Raw genomic sequence first — 15,531 nt, forward strand, 5'->3', positions numbered from 1 at the left:
ATATCCACCCCCACCTTTAAGGCGAGCAGCCACTGCTGTGTTGTTGCTGTATTCACCGCTCCAGTGCATAGCTCCTCTAAGTGCATCTGTCACTGTGCTGAGGAGTTTTAATTGTAAATGAACTGCAGTTTATTGTTCAGTGCTTTTCTCAGGCACGGATGCACTGGCAGACACAGGCCAAGAGTGTGTGTTTGTGTGTATGTGTTTATATCCTAATAGAATGAGTGCGTCCTCACCTGGGGGAACATGGATCTAGATTCACTGACAGTATCTATGTTATCTATGTGTCATGTAATGCTTTGCAGACATTTTCCTGTCAAGCTTTGCATGGTCACATTGGTACAGATGCATTTAATAATGATGAAGTGATAATGTTGGCAAACTCCCTGTGTGAAATATTGACACTTCTTGATTTCAGACAGAAGCAGACAAAAGCAGGCTTGTCGTTTTTTGATGGCGTCCACCAGTTTGGCCAGCTGAAATGACAACTGATGCTAGATGATTTTAATCAAATGTAGCTAGCTAGCTACTGTTATCTTCAAAGCCCTGTTTCCAGCTAATTTTGGGGGGGCTTCCAGGTGATGCCTTTATAACGTGGGTCCTGTTAAAAGAGCCTTAAAGGAGAAGTTCACCCAAAAATGAAAATTCAGTCGTTGCCTACTCCTCCCAGTGCCAATGGAAAGTTGGGTGAAGTACTGTAGATTGGGACTTGTTTTCAAATGTAAACAAATGTAAAATGGCTCCATACTGAACAGTTTGTTCAGTATAATCCAAGTCTCCAGAAACCCCTTGAGATCCCAAATTACTTACACCCTTTTCAAAGCTGAAATATACGCTGAAGCTGCTGAGCTAAGAGTGTTAGCGCACACCCTGTCTGAGGAGCCTGACCGCATGTTGGCGGTGTCAGTAACTTATTTTCAAAATCAATTTGGGATCTGTGTGCTTCCAGAGATTTGGATCACACTTGCCAAGCTGTATAGAGCCATTTGATTTATTTTTACAGTAATTATTTGACATTTTAAAACTAGTCCCCATCTACTTCAGTTGTTTAGGAGAATGCTGCAATGCTGTTTAGCTGCGAAGCTACAGAAATGTTTTGTGGAGGTGGGGGTGAGTAGATAATAGGTGAATTTTCATCTTTGCATGAACTTCTCCTTTAAATATGCACTTGATGGCTGACTGAATCACAAGTTGATGATCAGTGTGGATGAACATAGTTCTTGTACTGCAGTGTAAAACTAGTAAGTTATGATAAGAAACATTTATCGCTAACATAACTTTGTTTAGTTGCTCAGCTTCAAGTACATAAATACTTTTATACATATCTGTTTTCAGTTTTAACATTGCAAGAGAAAAGCATGAGGACTAGCCAATGAGGAAAGGTCATGCTTTAATAACGAGCTGAACAGAGCTCCTAACTTTAGACCATCTTTACACTTTTTGTTCTTAAGTTTTGGGTTTGGTTTGGAAATGGCTAAAAACACAAAAGACACTACCATCCATCCTACTATAGCCCCATGCACACAAGTTCAACATGTACAGAAATACAAGGCTTCACATACATCATATAGAAATTATTGTATGCAGTCTTCAAGTCTTCACATACACAGTTGAATTATGTGCATCTACTGTATGTGTGCACATGCAGCTCTGCCATTATGTGACTGAAGGAGATGAGAAGCTGCCATGTGTTATCCAGTCTGCTGTGGCAGATGTCTGTAAAAAGAGGACAAACAGTAGCTGGTAATTATCCCAATAAGATGGAATATTCTGCTCACTGTTTATCGTTAAAAATGTGAATTTTCCCATCAGTGTATGTGATATGATAAACAACAGGCAGATCATCCTAGCAGTAGCTTTGATTTCTACTGTATCATCAGCATGAAATATCAATGTCTTCAGTCCTGATAAAGCTGGACATGATCTTTGACAGGGCCAGTGTGAGGGGTACAACAGAGAGTATAGTCTTTTTGTTTGATTACTGCAGAAAAGAGATGATCTTTTACAAATATAATGAAAAGCTGCAGGTTAGTGCGACACCACTCTCCATCTACAGATATTTCAACAAGAGAAAAGCCGTGATAAATATGATCAGACAACATTCTGCAATACCAATCGACTTTACCCCGATACCAAACAACTTCTAGGGCTGTCACTTTAAAAAAAAGTCAAGTTTGAACACATCCGAAATGATATTTCTCTTGAATAAATAGAAACCCTGCCAAAAAGAAATAATGATATTGACAAAAACTTTATTTCCTATTGTTTAATTGACTTTACACTTTAAATTTAACCCATTTAACATCAATAAATTATGAAACAGCCCTATAAGCTCTAAGAACAAGAGTAAGGGTAACGCAGCCAGACCGAATGTCTTGTGGAAAACAATAGTAACTTCTAAAAGAAAGACAGCGGGGTATCTGAGCATAAAATGAAAAGTAATCACACAGAAGAAGAGAGGATTGCAGTCGCATTTTCTTTTCGCCTCTTTAGGCAGCGTAGTTCTGTTAAAGGAGGATCTCAGTAATCGAGGTGACTTGCAGTAACATCTCGCAGACAAAATGTTCTGATGAAAAAATGTGTTTTTGAGGCCTTGTTGAGTTTAGAAGCCATCACACCAACACACCATGTCAACATCTGCAGCCTTACTTTCTGACATGCAGCACACAACTTCCAGCTTTGGCAATGAACTTTTACATGTAAAACTGTGTGATACCAGAGGCGGACTCAGGATGTTTGAGGGTCAGGGGCGAAAACAAAATAAAAAGGACACCGCATGTATGCAGGGGGGCAGCAGCAGGCAGAAAGCTGTGATATATTCATAGTGAAGAGAGGGCACCTGACCACGTTTTGTCCACTGGAAGGGCACCCTCGAAGGAACTTTATCTTACTTTATCAATCATAGGGGCATCGAGGAGGGCATTTTAGCTGTGCTTTTCCAAACATGGGGGCACCAGGTTCTAGTGTTACAAGGCTGCTTCTCCATTCAGGTCAGCTGGCTCGTGTTGTGTCGACTGCCACAAATTATATCCAATTACAGACGAGCAGAGATGAACAGGTCAGAACAAACATTTGTGCAATTTTCAGTCACTTAGTTTTAGAGGGGCTTAATAGTGGAGCATTTGAATACTGTCTGACACGGAGTGGAAGTTAAATTAAGTGAACGTTGAATATCTCAAATCAGGTTTAATTGAGGAGAAAGTCAACTGCGCTCCTCGCCGTGCTGCTGCATTTGAAGGCTGTAATTCCTCACACACTTCTTTAATTGACTGGGACACTTATTTTCTAAGTCCATCGAAATGACCACTGGGCTTTTATCTCCAACTGTCTCCATGGTTACAGACTTTGGTTTAATGGATGAGTGTGTATGTGTGTGTGTGTGTGTGTGTGTGTGTGTGTGTGTGTGTGTGTGTGTGATTAGGATGGAGGGAGGTAGCTCCTAATTGACTGGCTTTTAATGAAGAGTGGGCAGCCAGCTCTCCAATTAGCTGTGAGGGGGCCATCAGGGAATGAAAAGAGGACGGCGGCTCAGGAGTGGAGGAGACAGGGGAGCAAGGAGACAGAGGGAGGAGAAGAAGGAGGAACCAAGAGAGGAGGGAGAATCATAGGGGGCAAGAGGGAGAAGAAGAGAGGCGTTTACCACATGTGGGGTGAATGAGAGGAAACAACATGTTTTCTCTGTGTTCTTTATTTCACAGATTTGTAGTTGTAGCAACATAAACACAAATACACAACCGTCAGTAGCAAAGGCAGCGAGGAATCCTCCAGTTCTTTCCTTCACATTTCTTTGTTGTTTCTTTGTAGCTTACAAGCAGTTAGGTACAATGTGAAACATTTTAACATCAGTACACAGTAAAGGTGCCCTGTGGAGTTTTCTTGTAAACAAATGTGTGTCTTCATTCAATGTAATGTGTTTCTTCAAATTCTAGCAACTTCTTAAAAGAAACATTTGAAAATGTTCTTTAAAATGTTCATTGTGTCCATGTTAGCACTGCTACATTTCTTAGCATGTTACTGCCACAACAGCTGTGAGCAACAGCAACAGCAGCCTGAAATTGTGTTGGGTATTGAAATTGCAAACAGTGGGCCTACTGGTAAATATGTTTCTCCACAGAGCTACTAGTGGTACCTTTAATAATGGTATTACATATTCAGCATAATTACCATTAACAGGTAAGACCATTATATAATGATAGTGTAACAATAAACTTTATTTATATAGAAAATGTATGAACAGAGTTTACAAAGTTGAAAAGGATGTGACAGACAAACAGATACAGGAAAGTCAGGAAGACAATATTACAAAACACACAACAGTCAAGCCAAACAAGGAAGCCTAGTCTAAGGAGATGTTGAAACAATATTGCAAGACACAAAATGGCAGTATAAGTAGTTACAAGTAAAAGGAATAAAAGTGATGAAACAGGCATAATTACAAAAAATTATGCAAATGAGAGATAAAGGAAATGACAAAATCAAAAACAATGATAAGAAGACGACATCACATCAAAAGAATTAAAAACAGATAAATAGATTAAACAGTAAAAGGAGTCAAAGGACAGAAAGATGAAAAATCAATTTAAAAAGGGTGACTTCACAGAAAAGTGGGTTGTAAGAAGTGATTTAAAAGAAGTTACTGATTCTGCAAGTCTTATCTCCTCAGTGAGGTCAAGGGGCCCTGATGGCAAAAGTTAGTTGAGTTAGTTTTGAGCCTTGACTTTGGACCCAGAAGGGCAACCTGAAGCTCTAATAGACTCATATGGGGTCGACATTTCTATTATATATCTTGGGGCAAGACCTAGTGCACTAAAACCGTAAACTTCACTGGGAATTCCACAATGGTAAATTACTCCAAGCATCTTTTTTCTGTATTACAACCTCTAAAAAAAAGGTTTTTGTGTCGGCACATATCAGAAAACATATCCCCTGATACCGATATATCGCTGATAGGTCAATATTGGCAGATAATATAAGCAATAAATTGGTCAGGCTCAATTCATACAGAGGAGTATCATTCAAGAGAGGACAGGAAGCAGATTTTTCTTCAAAATAAGAGGTGTCCAGTTTTACGGCGAGTGTGCTTTTATTTTTGAGAAATGGTTACTTCTGTAACAAGCCCCGAAACATATGAGTCTTAGACTGTGATACTCATGTTCCTTACTGAAATCATTCTTCTTCTGTATATATTGTGTTCATGACCATCAATCTGTACCACTAATAATCATGTCGCAGACAGCTTAGTTGTGTACATGTACATAGTACATGGTGATGTGAGGTCACATCACTCCATTATGTTTTGAAATGACTGATAATTAGACATGCTTGGAGGTCCTTCTTTCTAAAAAAGGAAACATTTTCTGCCAAGTGTCAAACATATTGCTTTAACACCAAAAATAATTAAAAATGTACCCTAGAAGGTTCCTAAACATCACCCAGGAATAAGAGCCAATTAAACAGAGCGTCTCAAAGGGGCTGGCTTCCCATCTGTCTGTTCTTTACCGTCTTTGAACAGACCTTCCGTTCCTTCCGATAAACAGATATAATTGCCTGATTATCAGCCCCACTTTACATGAAACATTCATGATGAAACAATGGGAGTGAAAAAAAAGAGCTGATAAGGAAAGAGCAAGGAAAGTGTATAAGTACATCATGCGGTATAATTCTCCAGGACTGTGCAGTATCTGCTTAGAGGAGCTGCTTCTTACTGTACCTGGTGTGTTTGTAACACATGGACCAGTCAGGAATAAACCTGCTACTATGTTCACTAGTATGTGTATGTGTGTGTTGCAGGTACAGTGGAGGTGAGAAAAGAAGGTCTGGAGGCTCAGATCAACCGCCTGGCTGAACTAATCGGACGACTCGAGAATAAAGTAAGGAATACTGCAAACACACACACACACACACACACACACACACACACACACACACACACACACACACATACTTGTTTTGGTTATTTAGGAAGATGTGCGTTGCCTGGCATTAATTCCCTGGAGGCTTACCATAACCACTACATCTCTAACCACATCAACTACAAGGTGTATCCTTGTTTGAAGAATGAAACTACAATATAAAACACTTTCAGTGTAGTTATCATGGTTACAGTGATCAGCTGCTTACAGTATATGGATCAACAACGTAGCAACTGAGTCGTTCATATACGAATGCTGTTCAAGCTGTTTGCCTACAGTGATCAAGTAGTCACTTACAATGTTCATTTCAGGTCGTCCATAAATGAAACATTTTTAAAACGAGGGTTATTCTATTTGTTTCTTTCTTTTTTTCTTTTCTTTTTTTTGTACTTCCCATGCACTCCCATGATACTTTGTTCAGCGATAACCCATCTGCTTCCTGCTGGCTGTCTGAGGCTGGTGCTGTGTGCAAATTGAAATCATGACGGAAAAAAGAAAGTCATTTTCTTTCAATAAAAAATGTAGTCTGCCTGAAGCTTATGTCAAAAATGAAAAACTGATAGAAATGTAGACAGAAACCGTGTGCACACTTTTAAATAGATTTACAATGACCCGTCGCATGATGCCCTTGGTGAGTTTCATTTCTTTATAATCATGTAATAAATATACAATTAGATGGTGATCTGCATTCAGAATAAAGAAAAAGAAAAAATATATAATACCATCCACTTATAGTGATCAATGACCTGCAAGTTGTTCCCTTCAGAGGTTTCCACTTGTGGCCGTGAGAAACGCTATGTTGATTTCTAACTGTTTTCGCTTTAAGACCTTTAAAATAATACAAAGTCACCATAGGTTCTCCTTAAAGGAGCAATATGTAACAATTTTGAGTTGAAAACGTTTCAAAAATAATTGAAATGATCAACAGAATGTGAATAAATACCAGTTTTCACATTATGATGTCTACATTTTGTGTTGCAGAAATATCTACTAAAGTTAGCATGCTAACCAGCTAGCCCTGAACCAAGCTGCTGAGCTAGCAAGCAGTGTAAACACTAGCTTCATGGTTAACTGAGCTACTGTTAGCAGCAGTTAGCATACAGAATGTGTTAGCAGCAGTTAGCATTATTCTGGTGATATGCTGCCCAACATTTGTTTTGAGTAGGATTTGGTGCCAATTCTTACAGATTGCACCTTTAATCAAGGGTTATGTTTTCCCCCCTAGATTGTTTAAAGGTGCACTATGTAATTTTAGAGATGGAACTCCAACTATTTTTAATATTTACAATATTAATGAGGTAATAATACAAACTCAGAAACCTGTGACCTTTGGTGGTCCTCAGCCCCAGGCTAGGAACCTTTGCCCTATCCTGTAGCTTACCTTCAGAAGGTGTTGAGATATAGATACAGTTTTGGTCGTTTTATGGGATTTGTTGACAAAAAGAAAAAAACAACAGCAGTATTCTTTAAGTCTAGAATTTATTACAAACACCATGTTGTCAGCATGTGAACAATTTGTATGTTGGAGATGTTTCATCGGCCAATTTAGGCGATGTCAAAGCAGCATACTGAAGTTGAAGATCTGCAGGAGAAGGGGACAGCAGAAAGGAAAAATGGAGAAGGGAGACAAAGGGGGATGAAGAGGAGGCAAAGGATTGGGTTGGATAAGTAGTTAATAACACCAAGTGGTGGAGAGTAAAAGGATGGAGGAAGGGAGTAGTTGTAGAAAGAGACAGAGGAGGCAATTAACAGCCTGCTGTCCAAACTATAGCAGTCTGTCTCCTTCCACACCTCCTCCTTGTTGCAGCAGCTTTCTCGTCCCAGATGCATCTTCTTCTTCCACCTCTATATATCTCTTTCCACTCCTCCTGCCACTTCCTCCTCCTCCCTCCCCTTGGCCTCTCCTTTCCTCTCCATCGCCTGCATCTCATCTAGTACTGAACATGTTAGGGCTAATGGAGCCCCAGCAGACTCAGCTGTCTTTAGGAGAGGGGCCACTACAGCAGAAAGAGCTGAGAATAACTAAACACAGTGTTACTGCCAGGGCTCCCCCCTGGAGGAGGATGTGTGAAAAGAGAGGGGGAGTCACGTAAGAAACAGAAAATGAAAAGATTAAAAAAAGGTCAACAAACCTGCTCTCCAACCATGATCCCTGTTTAGAAACAACCTTTAGCCCTTGACCCTAATTTAATATAGTTCTAACAAATTGCTCAGGTTTAAGTAGAATCGTTTCACACAGCTGAATGACCTCCAACCTAGAAGAACTGATTGAAACGCCTTCAACTAGAGAATTGTTCAATAATCACCAGTGACCCTGAAGCCCCCCTGAGATTACCCTGAGGCTCACTTGTTTACAATGCCTGTGGCACAAAGGCACAATATTCTCACACATGACTAATCAGTTTAATCAGGTTCAGCAGGAATGAAAACTCCTTAGCAATGACTTATGTATTGAGATTTGTTGCTAGTGCTAAATTGAAGCTTGAAATTTTGTGCAAAGGGAAAAGTAGAGATGACAGTGATGTTGCTTTAATTTATTCATTCATATTTCATGTAATCAACAAGATAAATTCAAAGTAACATATAAAAGTCAAGTCATCTCCCAACATTGTCCCAGTAACCAACCAATTAAGTGAATAACAGTACACAGAAAGGGTAAATAAAGCCTTAGATTAGATTATCATTAGATGCTTATTGGCTGCCCCCCATACATATAATGCAAGGTAAGGTAAAAAAAAAAAAAAAAAAAAGAGGCAGGAGAATAAGGTGGTAACTACTTTTTGATGAGATGTTGAAGATAATATTTTCGCCATCTTCATGAGGTTAACATGGTCCCGCTGTAATCCTGCGCTGCGTCTACACAGTCTGTCCGTCGAGTGCAACAGCTTGACCTGGGATGCGGTGGTGGAGACAGGTCTCTGTAAAGATGTGGGTGCAACAGTCTGTGATTTCACGTTGTCTGGTCAGTCCCATTTGTTCCTGTCGTTTACTCGAGGTTGGACGGTTGAAAGATGCCGATCTGCTGCACTTTTTTTTAAAAAGGTTTCAAGTTCAAAGGGCAGCACACCATTAAAGATATATTGCCAAGATTTACAGTAAGGAAAGGGTAAAGGGATGTGTTTAATTCCTGGAGATTTTCAGTCTGACCTTGCAGTTTATGGTCCACTAACAAATGTGGTGTCTGCAACTGAGCTCATGACAAGACTGCAGCATTCACCGCCCTGGTCTTTCTGATTCCATATATGGCCAAAGGTCACTGGACATCTGATCAACACACCTTCAAGAGATTGTTGCACATTCCTCTCTAAAGCCATGGACATTAACATGGAGTTGGACCCCATTTTGCATCCATAACAACTGCCACTCCTCTAGGGAGGCTTTTCACAAAGTTTAGAGTGTGTCTGTGGGATTATGTGCCCATTCAGCTGAAAGAGCATTTGTGAAGTCAGGCACTGAGGTTTCTTCCCAGTGGTGTTCAGCGGGGTTGAGGTCAGGGCTCTGTCTAGGACAAATGAGTTCCTCCTCACCAAACTTGTCTAGCCATGTCTTTATGGACCTGACTCTGTGCACAGGGGCACAGTCATGCTCCAACAGCAAAGTATTTTCCACAAACTGTTGCCATCCAATAGGCTAAACTGTTTTCATATCTTGTAGCATTAAGAAGACTCTTCAATGGCCCCAGACAATCATCCCTCCCCCACCAAACTTTATGCTGAAGCTAATGTTGCTTCCAGAGACAGTCAAGAACTCTGTAGTGACTGATGCGACAGATGACAGGCCATTTTTACACACCAGGTGTTTCAGCATTCATTGGCCTTTGTGGCTGTTGTTGCTCCTAGTTGCTTCCACTTTGATAGCACCAGAATTTCACAAACTGCCTGGTGGCAAAGGTGGGATCCTGTGGTGGTGTCATGTCTGAAGTCACTGTGCTCTTTATGTCCTATACTAAATTTGATTTGTATGTCCATGGAGATTTTGTGGCTATGTGCTGGATATTATGCAACTGATAGCCATCGGTGTGTCTGAAACACCAGAACTTAATAATTAGTGGTCCACAGACTGTGAGTGGTGTCAATCTTCTCATGTAACTCTTGGCAGGAAAGCATATAACAGTATTTCTCCAGATATAACTGTTTCTTCAAGCTTTGACAACTTGAAGGCAGAAAGAATGTAATCATGAGCCCAAAACTTCAGATCAGAACATGTATTCAGTGTTCACATTTTATTTAAGGACCACAATAACAGTAAATAAAGTGTACCAGCATTCTGTCTCATTCTGATCCAGATATATGAGTCCAAGAATGACTTTAAAGGTGCGATGTGTAAGAATTGGCCACCTGTCGAATTCATTCTCCGATTAAATGGGGGTAGCATATCATATCAGAGTAAGCGCTAACTGCTCCTAACTGTGGCTGCTAACTGTGGCTGCTGTTAGCTAATTAGCTCAATTAGCTGTGAAGCTGGTGCTCCCATAAGCTGACTCTGCCCAAACTGGGAGCTTATTTACTATCGGAACAAAGTGGATATGGACTAGCTGGTTAGCATGCTAACTTCAGTATATGTCTGAAACATAGATGCATATATAGACATAGACATCTTTGACATTTGATCAAATGTATTGTTCCTGTTATTTCTTCAAATTTTGTAAATTATTACATTATTTTATTTAAATTTTGCATGTTTTGAACTAAAATTCTTACGTGTTCCCCCTTTAACGAGCAATAAAGAAGTGAAACCTGTCCAAGGATGAAATAAAGAAACATAACATGTTTCAATTACATCACCCTGTCCTGGGTGTATTTGTTGTCTTGTAAGGTTGTTGCATTTTCAGGAGATTTTCCACACTGATGAAAGATTTCATGCAATGACAACAAAGAATAGCGAGACAGAACACTGTTCATACACAAAGAAAATAGGTCACAAAACTTTTATGTTGGAAAGTGTTTTTGTAGATCGCAGCTATAGAAAAGCAGCACAAACACACATACAGACATTTTCTGCTGGATTAGGTTTTCAGACAACCAGACATCTTTCTGCAGTAATCATATCAAAGCAAAATAAGGCTTTGAGGAGGCATATTGCATGTGGATTTGTCTTTGTCTCTGTGTTTGGCCTGGATTTACCTACATGGATCACAGTATTAAGACTGTGCAGGAGTCTGAGAGAAGGAAATGATATTATCACAGTGCGTCAGAGTGAATCATGAATTGTTTACTGGATGAATAATAAGCCAGCTACACACTGAGTGATGTGGTGCCTGGTGAGATGAAAAAAGTGCCCTGTGATAACACAATGGAAATCCTGTTACCTGCCAGCCCTCCTTAAAATGGCACATTCACGTTGCCTGCGTTACTCACTCTCACTTTCAGATTCCCCTTGCTGTCGTCCTCCACACACCCCTGGGAGTGTGTTTGTTGTTTCGTTTACAAAATATCGTTATTTTGTGCACTCTTGCATTTCTCACTTGGAAGAATCGGTCTCAGGATGAGTGCTTTTGATTGAAGCTGGCATATTGAGACTGAATACTGACGAGCAAAGTGCACCTGGGCTATCCGTTTAAAGTTTTGTCTTTAACTGATGATAGGCTTCTCTTTAGTCAATGATGTTTAAAAGCAGTGCCCACTTTAGTGCTGTTGACTGTTGCACTGAGCTATGGTTGATGGAAGCCTGCTACTTATCATCATGGATCAGGCTTTTGTTACGATTTCGCTCAACATCTACTGCCTGAAAAACTGAGACAGAATGAGAAAAATGGAATCTAATCTAAAATGGATCTAGAAGAGAAAGAGGAAGCGTGACGTCAACGCAACCTGCTTGAAGACTGTCCATCTCGGGTGCAACTCGACACATTTAAACTGGTAATGGGAGTGCGGAATACAGCATGGTTTGACTCAACTAAATGCCAATGGAAAAGCCTCATTTAAAGCCTATTGTTGTGAAGCCCCAAGCGGGCTTTGAGGATTGGTATCGGGGCCAATCTGGGCATATTTTAATGAAATGGTATCAGCTGATCGAAGCAGGTCAAAATCGGATCCTTTCTTTCGTCAACTCTATTATGTTTGGTCCATCTCAGCCTGCGAGTGTTGCAGCACTGCTCTCCTAAACAACAACCGGCTACAGTGTGAACAGTTTTTTCCACATTTGAGTGAATACTAGTTTTGGTTGCATCATGACGAGTGGGCGAGTCTGTTCTGGCACCTGGGTTTGCAAAAAAACGATTCCACTGGAAACAGATTTCTTATCTTTTCTCCCTTGTTAGCAAAGATCAGCAGTGTCCAAAACACTCAGATATCAGCTTCTCTTTTTTAGCCTTGTTTGAACACTGCTGTAGAGCCTCCAGTGGACTGAGGGATTTTGCTGTCCCAGCAATTACAGCTGGGCATTACATCTTTTTTTTTTTCTAGCAGATCCCATCAAGTCAATTTCAGGATTGGCGTTCATCCAGTTAAACTTTCATCCATATCTGCAGATAGCTACTATTAAAGGACTCGGATCAGGACATTACTAGCTTTTAAGGTCCAGTTAAGAGCAGTGGAAAATGCAAAGATAGGAAACTATCTTGTCCAGTCTGTCAGTGTCAAGGGGAATCTTTTCCTTTTTTTTCAGAGCATTACTTTCTTTTTGTTTCTTAAGATCCTGGCCTCATAAAGGACAAGTGAGTTTCAGTTTGCACAGAATTCCCCTGACTCTACACTCCCTCTCAGCTCTACAGAGCGTTTTAGTGTCTTTCGGCTCATAACTTATTACTTTACTCATTACTGCCTTGTAGTGTTTCGACTCACAGCCCGCAACTTAACAGGTTAGATTCCCTCTTATCATTTCAGGCAGGCAGCTGTTGTTGTTAGTGAAAACAGTTTTAAAGGAGACATATTTATATATTTTACTAGAATAGGTTTACATGTTCAAAAAGTGCATCCGTTTTCTGTCCATTGCTGCAGCACTGTATCCCCCTTCTGTCTGAATCGCTCTGTTTTAGCTCCTGTCTCTTTAAAGCATCTGTCCTGAATGCTCAGTCCGCTCCTTTAAAAAATGCTATTTCTCTGAGGAGTTTGAGGGAGAAAGCTAAAAGGAAAGTGACAGTCGGACTTACTTTAATCAAGTGGACAGAAATGCTAATTGATGCCCCCTGACTGCTCCGGGGGCAAATCAGCAGATTTTATGCTAATATATCAGTCACATCCAGTTCCTGAAGCTTCAATGCATCAATATTGTGTTTACAGCTCATTTCCGCTGCCCCCAAGTGATTAAAAATCAGTTGATTAACCTCAGTTACACCAATACTGTGTTTGACAAATAAAATGTCCACCTTGAGCAAAGTCCATTGGATAAACTGCACGACTACATTTTGGTGAAGAAAAGCACACTGTGAGTCGTCACCTCTGAAGGCGTTTGTGTGCAACAACCAACCAACACACAGCGCTTTCCATTTCCATCCAGCTGTGACCACACTGTGACATATTAAGCTCAAAGCATTCAAATACCAGCGTGTGTGTGTGTGTGTGTGTGTGTGTGTGTGTGTGTGTGTGTGTGTGTGTGTGTGTGTGTGTGTGTGTGTGTGTGTGTTTGTGTGTGTGTGTGTCACCTGCCCACTGTTCCAGACCTCATTTCTTTGACCTCCCTGCTGTGTTTGGTAAAATTCTCGGTTACTCTACAAAGTGATGCAGAAACTCTTCATTGACAGTCCCATCGATGATACTCATCAGTCACCTTGGTGACAGGAACCTGCGGCGCTAACAGTGATTTATTAGAATAGGTTTATATAACTGTGACTCACGGGCTTTGAGAGGGGAGGAGAAAACAAGAAATCAATGTCTCATCATCTTCACACACAGTCACTCACAAACACTCAGTTCCATTAGCCACCTGGTTTTACTGACGTCCAAAGAGAAGAACTTGAACTATTAATTGTGTCTCCTTTGCTTAAGTCTTGTACGTGAATAATTGACTGTCTGCTAAACTAAACCCGTCCCCTGAAGCACTGAGAGCAAAGCTCATCACCTAAAGGGCAGGTGGTGTCTTTTTTAGCTGTATTTGTGATTTTGCTTTCCAAAAGCTAAAAACACAAGCGCTAATGTGTAAGAAATTGCTAAAGGCTAACATAAGCTGCAAAACATTAGCATGTCTAGCTAACTAACTTACTACAGCGGTCACTTAAATCAAATCAAATCAAATCAAATTTTATTTGTATAGCCCAAATTCACAAATCACAGTTTGCCTCAGAGGGCTTTACAATCTGTACAGAGACGACACCCTCTGTCCTTCGACCCTCGATTCGAGTGAGGAAAAACTTGCCCCAAAAAAAGCCCTTTTAACAGGGAAAAAATGCGGAAGAAACCTCAGGGAGAGCCACAGAGGAGGGATCCCTCTCCCAGGACGGACAGACGTGCAATAGATGTCGCATGTACAGAGCAGATCAACGAGATCACAATGTATTCAATTATAAGCGATGGTTGACAGGAGTGAAAGTACACAAAGATGTGTTACAGCAATAATGATGAAATGCACATGGAAATGTGATTACTAGTGATAACAGTAGTAATGATCAATGGCAAGGATGGTATGTAGCAATGCAGTACGATAATAGTAGTGGAACGTATGTAACAGAGATGTGACTAATATTAGCGACAGTAGTGGTGGGTGTCAGGCAGGGTCATGGCAGTAGGTGCATCCACGATCAGGCAGGGCCATAGCAGTAGGCGACCCGGGCGCGGCCAGGATCCAAGGGAGCCTGTAGGACTAGAAAGCACAAGGACTCCGGGGAAGAAGCAAGTCAGTGACATGCAGAGATGGGGCATGTATACAGGCATAATGTATACAGATGGAGAGGAGAGGAGAGGAGAGGGGAGGAGAGAGAAGCTCAGTGTGTCATTGTCCCCCGGACTAGGCCTATAGCAGCATAACTAAGAGCTCGTCCAGGACAGGCCTGGGCCTGTCCTGGACCAGCCCTAACTATAAGCTCTATCGAAGAGGAAGGTCTTAAGTCTACTCTTAAAGGTAGAGAGGGTGTCCGCCTCCCGGACCAAAACAGGAAGATGGTTCCACAGAAGAGGAGCTTGATAACTGAAGGCTCTGGCTCCCATTCTACTTTTGGAGACTTTAGGAACTACAAGTAATCCTGCGTTCTGGGAGCGTAATGCTCTAGTTGGGTGATAGGGTAATATGAGCTCCTGGAGATATGATGGTGCCTGACCATTAACAGCTTTGTAAGTGAGGAAAAGGATTTTAAACTCTATTCTTGATTTTACAGGGAGCCAGTGCAGAGAGTTCAGTACAGGAGTGATATGATCTCTTTTCTTAGTTCCTGTCAGTACACGTGCTGCAGCATTCTGGACCAGCTGGAGACTCTTTAGAGACTTGTTAGGGCAGCCTGATAATAGAGAATTACAATAGTCCAGTCTGGAAGTAACAAATGCATGGACTAGCTTTTCTGCGTCTTTTTGAGACAGGATGGGCCTGATTTTTGCAATGTTACGTAGATGAAAAAATGCAGACCTTGAAATTTGTTTTATGTGGGAGTTGAAGGACATATCTTGATCAAAGATAACTCCCAGTAGCATTAACTCCAAAGGCAACAGGCATAATGATTATTATATTATTGGGTTACAGGTGACATTAGAAA

The 15,531-nt window shown here is 40.8% G+C and overlaps 1 protein-coding gene across 2 annotated transcripts in view; it reads left to right on the plus strand.

Moving 5' to 3' along the window:
- Window positions 1-15,531, plus strand: part of necab2 (N-terminal EF-hand calcium binding protein 2) — a 144,296-nt gene that overhangs the window by 80,321 nt on the left and 48,444 nt on the right. For both annotated transcript variants that reach the window (XM_084364882.1, XM_084364883.1), the window contains exon 8: window positions 5,791-5,870. In XM_084364882.1, coding sequence (XP_084221008.1) covers window positions 5,791-5,870 — 80 coding nt within the window. The remainder of the gene's footprint in view (window positions 1-5,790; window positions 5,871-15,531) is intronic.

This window comes from Pagrus pagrus (genome assembly GCF_965226575.1).
Source record: "Pagrus pagrus genome assembly, chromosome: 10".
Lineage (NCBI taxonomy): Eukaryota > Metazoa > Chordata > Actinopteri > Spariformes > Sparidae > Pagrus > Pagrus pagrus.